A 6120-nucleotide genomic window follows, 5' to 3' on the forward strand; every position below is an offset into this window, starting at 1 on the left:
AGGGGGCACTGGGAAAGGGAGGCGACTGTTAATGGGTACGGGTTTCTTTCGGAAGTGTTGCTAAAGTCCTACAATTGGCTCCTCTCTGAGGGGGCGTGGCCAGGCCCTGGGGGCGTGGCTAGGCCCTGGGGGGCGTGGCTGGACTCTTAGGCCAGACTGTTCCAGTTTAAAGCTCAGCTACCGTGGTTCAGGATATGGTTGGCTGTTACAGGACGAGACATGGAGCGGTGCGCTGGCCTCAGCGGCGTGTGCTCTTCGCGGGGATGCGGGTGTCGTCAGCAGCGCCAGGGCCCAGCGGAGACGGCGGCCCCGGCAGAGAAGCACGTCGAGGCGGACGCGGCAGCGCTGTGCTGTGCGGGGAGTGGAGGGATCGCGAGCCCCAGGCCGCCCACGCCGCCCCCGCGCTGCTCGCTGCAGGACCTGCCGGTGGAGGTGCTGGTGGAGATCTTCGCCTCGCTCCCCGGCACCGACCTGCCCAGCCTGGCCCAGGCCTGCACCCAATTCCACAGCATCCTGCACACCGACAGCATCTGGAGACGGCGCTGCCGGGAGGAGTACGGCCTTGGCGAACACGTGCAGGACCTGGGGGTGATGGGTGTGTCTTGCCGAGAAGTCTATACAAAGCTGCTCCACCCACACAGACACATTTTGGGGTTGTGGCAGCTAGATACTGATCCCTACAGAGAACTGCTGAAAGTAGGGGTGGACGGCTTGGGCATCACTGGTTGGAAGTACCTGCCTCCCCGTAACCGCCGTGTGGATGGCCCGATGCACCTGAAGCCCTCGTTTAGAATCCGCCTGACGGAGCGGAAGTCGGCCTCGGTGGAGTGCATAGAAGGCTCCAGCAGCAGGTCCCACAGCTTTCACATCCAGATTCAGAAGGATCAGTTCACCACCAAGTGCAACCGGCTAGACCACCACAGGATGTCTGGGTGTATCGGAAGGGATTTTCCAAGTTGGGTGAGGGAAGAAAGGGGGCTGGAGGACAGACTGTTAAGCTACCACCATTCTGACTGCCTGACCTACCGCCGCATCTACCTCCCGCCGAGCCACCCGGACGACCTCATCAGGCCAGGCCTCTTCAAAGGCACCAGCGAAGCCGGCAGACTGAAGATTGCCATGCTCAGCTTCCAGGGGAAGCATGCCAGGGCCACGAAGATCACGGGAGACCCCGCCATCCCTGCCTGGAAGGAGACGTTAGAGATCCACCTCAGGCACCGCATCCAGCTGCCAAATGCCAAGATCCTCCGCAGCTTCAACGTGCTCTCCCGCATCGTCCGGGCGATGCACGAGCAGGTGACCCGGGAGCAGCAGGAGGAAGAAGACGGGCCTGAGGACAGCCCTGCCCAGCCCGGCGTCGGGGGCTCCGGGGCTGCAGCTTTGGAGGAGCAGCCCGCCCGCAGCTTTGTTCTGCCCGAGGGCGTGCGCTCCAGAGACCAGAACTGCCCCCGAACCTACAGGATGTGTTTCTATGGCATGGACATGGTTACCTTCTATGGCTTCACCTACACCCATCGCTTCCCTGGAATCGTCTTCCTGTTCGATGAGAACCACTTCGGGTTCCTCTGTTTGGACCTGAAATGCTTCATCCTGTACAGCAGAGTCCAGGACACCTTCCAGAATGTGGAGGCCCCTTCCCCACAGGCCTTCCTGGAGATGCTCGAGAACATTCAGTCCCTACCCCTGGGTGGAGCAGCTTGCACTTTGAAGATTTGACCTTCTGACCAGATTACCCACCTTTTTTTTTTCCCCCTTCTCTTTTTTTCCCTCTCCCTCCCCCCCCCTTTTTTTTTTTTTAATCCTCACCCGAGGATATTTTCCTATTGATTTTTAGAGAGAGTGGAAGAGAGAGGGAAACACAGAAATATGGATGTGAGAGAAACACCTCAACTGGTTGCCTCCTGCCCAAGCCCGGGACCAGGGCCAGGCTGGGGAGGAGCCAGCAAGTGAGGTAGAACCGAACCTTAGACCTTTCAATCCGCAGGTCCAGGCTCTATCCACTGCGCCAAACCAGCTAGGGCTGAGCATGTCTTTTTAAAAAGAAAGAAAAAGATAAGATCCTAAAATTAGATAATGGTAATTGTTAGATTGTACAACTCTGAATATGATAAAAACCACTGAATTGTACATTTTAAAATGGATTTTATGGTATGTGAATTATATCAATAAAGCTGTTATTAAAAACAAACAAAAAATAAAATATTGTGAAATATTTGTGAAACAGGTTTTTAGTAAAAATATTAAAGGGTATGGGTTCAGCATTACTTTTTAATTTACGAAGTGCTTTCACATGCTATTTTATTTACATGTTCATTTGTGAAATTTTTTCTTTAGACTTTTAACTTTAAAAAAATTCTTTTAAAAAGTCAAGAATTCAAAAAACAAAATACAAAGAAAAAAACACCACAGCATTTTCATCCCCAAGTCCATGAAAAAAAAAAATCATTATTTTTGAGTGCTTCTATATTCTATAATTCTTGGGTATTTAAGTCCCAAAATGATGGTTTTATTTTAAACAGTTCTATTTTATGTATTAATAAATTCATTGTTAAATAGTCCAGAGCTAAATTAGTCCAAAATGATTAAAGTACATACCTTTTATTTCAATCCATTTAAAAAACACTGATTTGCCTAAAAAAGGCTTCATTTTTGTAAGGCTTCACTCAGAGTGTAGCATAAATATGCATTTCATCCCCAGAATCTTTAAAATAGCACCAGTGTCACCTGCTTGATCATTTAGGGATAGAAGGCAAATAATTTGCTTCTCATTCTATGTAAATCTGAAACTCCCTTAAAGATTAGTGGAAGAAAGGATACCAGAAAGAAGACTAATTCTCTTAAACTTAGAGCAATTTGTTACATGATGGCATTTTTTTTTTTTTTGTAAAAACATAAGAAACTCATGAGACACAAATGCTGGTTTTGCTACAGACTGCCTGTACATTAAAATAGGAATGGAAAGTAGAGGAAAAGTAGAACAGCAATTGCAAATTGCCTTTTATAGTGTGGTTGAAAGCACTTTCCTGTTCAATAATTTAAATAAACAAATCCCCTTAGCCTTTCCCCTGATCAGTGTGAACATAATTCAAGCATTATACACATTGTTCTTTGAGGGTATACCTTCGTGGTTTCAAATTATGTTTATTATCCTGCCAAGACTTAGATTAGTCTACGTAGTTAAAAATTAGACTCTAAAGCAACTAGAAATTTGTGTTTTTCCTGTTTCAAAACAAAATTCTATTTACGGTTAACCTATTATTATTTTAATTTTTAAATTCAGCAAGTCATTAGTAGAATTATAGACCACTCAGAGAGATGAAGTTCAAATTAACTATGTGGTATTTTCTTCTCCAAATTCTCAATTAAATAGCTTTAGACATTGGTTCCCAGCCTGTAGGATGCCGGTCTCTGAGGCGCCAGGAAGTTAATGCAAGGGGTTCTCGGCTTCCCAGATGGCTATTTACTGAAAAGCCAAGATGTCATACATGTAAATGCACTACCGTCTTCCAAATGTCTGTAGATGTCAAAGTGATTTATACAACTCCAATTCATTTAGAAGTCTGTAGTTAAGTCACTGTAACTGTTTTTCATAAGGTATCTCCTCCGTCAATGGACAGTTGCTTTTGAGGAAAGCTGGTGTTATGTAATATTTCTTGATATTAAAAGGAGGTCTTTACGATTAAAAATTAGCACAGACACATAACTAGAGAAAATAGCCACGCCAATGGTCACCTCTTCTATTAAAAGTATCTAAGGACAGCAGGAAGAGCCTCCCCAACGAATTGTCAGAAGGTTTATGTGCATCTCTCAGGTCATAGTGATAGCCCTGGGCAATTAACTCCAAATATCACAAGCCTCAAATTTGGAGAATACATTTTAAACCCTGTTGTGTTGGCAGAACAGAGGGCTGGTGCTCCTTTACAAAGCAAATATGCAGAGGCCCAGTAATCCATCGCAGGGCATGTGTCCTTCCACTGGGCCTATGTGATCAGACCCTATGTTCAATGCAAGCAAAGCCTTTTCCAGCATTGCATCTGGGATCTCCACACATGTAGAGGCATTGGCAGGGAACGAGAAGGGCTTTGAAAGAGGATAGAATGTGAGTGAACTATGTTATTCTGCAAACGATTGGCCAAAAACACTGGCTGCAAGCCAGCCTAGAGGAGCCAGGGTGCTTCCTTGTGTTACAGCCAATCTCTCTCATTGGGTCGCTGCTACCATCGGTGCAGAATTTGTCGAGTCAGCAGCTGTTCTAAATTCTTTGCCATCATTAGGAGATAGCAGATGAAGAAACTGAGATTGTGAGAAGTTAGGTGACCTTGAGGTCACCAGGTGGGGAATGAGAAGCTCAGGTATGGAATTCGGATTTAACGTTAAAACCTGTGTCTTAACAGATACTAGTGGCTAGGCCAAGCCCTGGCCAGAGATGTGAAGTGGGCAAAGTCCTCTCTCTCTCTGTTTCCTGCTACTTACTCAATAAATCCTTCAAGGCACCCAGCCAGTATAACTTAGTGGCTCCAAGTGAAGGCTTTGGAGTCAGACACAACTTAATCCATATCTTTATTCTGCTACTTGCTAGCAATGTTGTCTTGTGTTAATTACTTAACCTATTAAAAACTTATTACATAGGGTTCTTACGAGGGACTCACATAGTACCATCATTCATTTGATAAATTTAACTAAAAATACGCCGTCTGCTGGCAGTCTGGGTGTGGGGGTTAGCAACACAGAGCTCTCGCCTCTTGGAGCTCATTTTAGTTTGGGAGTGTGATATTGTGATTTATAATAAGAAATACATGTTTGGTATCCGTCCAGTTTCTGGCACGGAGCTCCTGAAACCCTTGAAATTTCCTAAGTGATGAGAGCCATAAATGTCTTTTGTCATGTTAATGAGGTGACTTTGGAAAGCACCTAAGAATAGGGGATGGCTGCTTGTGGAGCCAATGATTCCATTAGGGGGTTGGAACTTTCAGTCCCTTTTAAAAATATATTAAAAAAAAATCTTCAGCCCCTCTCCCCTCCAGGGGCTGAAGATTTTTTTTTTAAATATATTTTTTTTAAATTGATTTCAGAGAGGAAGGGAGAGGGAGAGAGAGATAGAAACATCAATGATGAGAATCATTGAGTGGCTGCCTCCTGCACGCTCCCTACTGGGGATCGAGCCTGCAACCCAGGCATGTGCTCTTGACCGGAATCGAACCCGGAACCCTTGAGTCCACAGGCTGATGCTCTATCTGCTGAACCAAACCAGCTAGGGTGGGGCTGAAGATTTTAATCATTGGTGGTCAGTGATTTAGTCAATCCTGCCTCTGTAACGAAGCCTCCATGAAAACCCAAATGGAAGAGGTTTGGAGAGTGTCCTGATAGTGAACAAGTGGAGGTGCTGGGAGAGGGGTGTACCTGGAGCAGGCAGGGAAGCTTTTTACTCTTCCCACACACCCTCCCACAGACCTCACCCCGTGCGTGCGGCTCTTCCATCTGCATGTTCACCTGTATCCTACATCATATCCTTTTATAATACACGCATAAATGTAAGCAAGTGCTTCCCTTTGTACTTTGAGCTGTTCTGGCAAATAATAGAATCCAAGGGGGAGGAGGTCATGGGAACCTCTGTAGCCAAATTGGACAGAAGTTGTGAGTAACCTGGGGACCTACTACTTGGGATTGTTTACCTGACATGGGGTGGGGGAGGGGCGGCACTCTAATCTGATGACATCTCCAGGTCCTGTCAGAATTGAGTTAGATTGTAGACCAACCAGTTGGTGTCACAGAGAATTGCTTGCAGGGGAGGAGGGGAGGGAGGAACCCACACACACATTTGGTGACTGAGATAGTCAGAAGTGAATGTTCTGTGTAAAAGTAAAGGAGACATACAGGAGAGAAAAACTGTTTTTTCCATTACAAGGAGTCGGGTAACAACAAATAAAACACATGTGTAATATAATTCAGCAGTGGTGCATGCTATGAAGAAATATAAAGCGTGGTCAAAGGAATGAGAAGGATAGAGTGACAGGGATGCTATGTAGATACAGTTGTAATGTACATTAATGTCCAAGGCAGACACATGGAAGGACTCAATAAACTGCTGTCTGTTGTTTTCATTAGGCCCCTTGTACTGAC

General features: G+C 45.8%; 1 protein-coding gene across 1 annotated transcript; it reads left to right on the plus strand.

The window, feature by feature from the left end:
• Positions 1–219: 219 nt before the first annotated feature.
• On the plus strand, positions 220–1716 carry LOC103284316 (F-box only protein 31-like). Its single transcript, XM_054722363.1, has one exon. It carries the CDS (start codon positions 220–222, stop codon positions 1714–1716), a length of 1497 nt encoding a protein of 498 aa, XP_054578338.1.
• The last annotated feature ends 4404 nt before the right edge of the window (positions 1717–6120 follow it).

The sequence above is a fragment of the Eptesicus fuscus genome, chromosome 10, assembly GCF_027574615.1.
Source record: "Eptesicus fuscus isolate TK198812 chromosome 10, DD_ASM_mEF_20220401, whole genome shotgun sequence".
Taxonomy (NCBI): domain Eukaryota; kingdom Metazoa; phylum Chordata; class Mammalia; order Chiroptera; family Vespertilionidae; genus Eptesicus; species Eptesicus fuscus.

What these genes read in the sequence shown, in the direction of transcription:
- LOC103284316 (XM_054722363.1), top strand. Translation starts at nt 220, where the DNA reads ATGGAGCGGTGCGCTGGCCTCAGCGGCGTGTGCTCTTCGCGGGGATGC.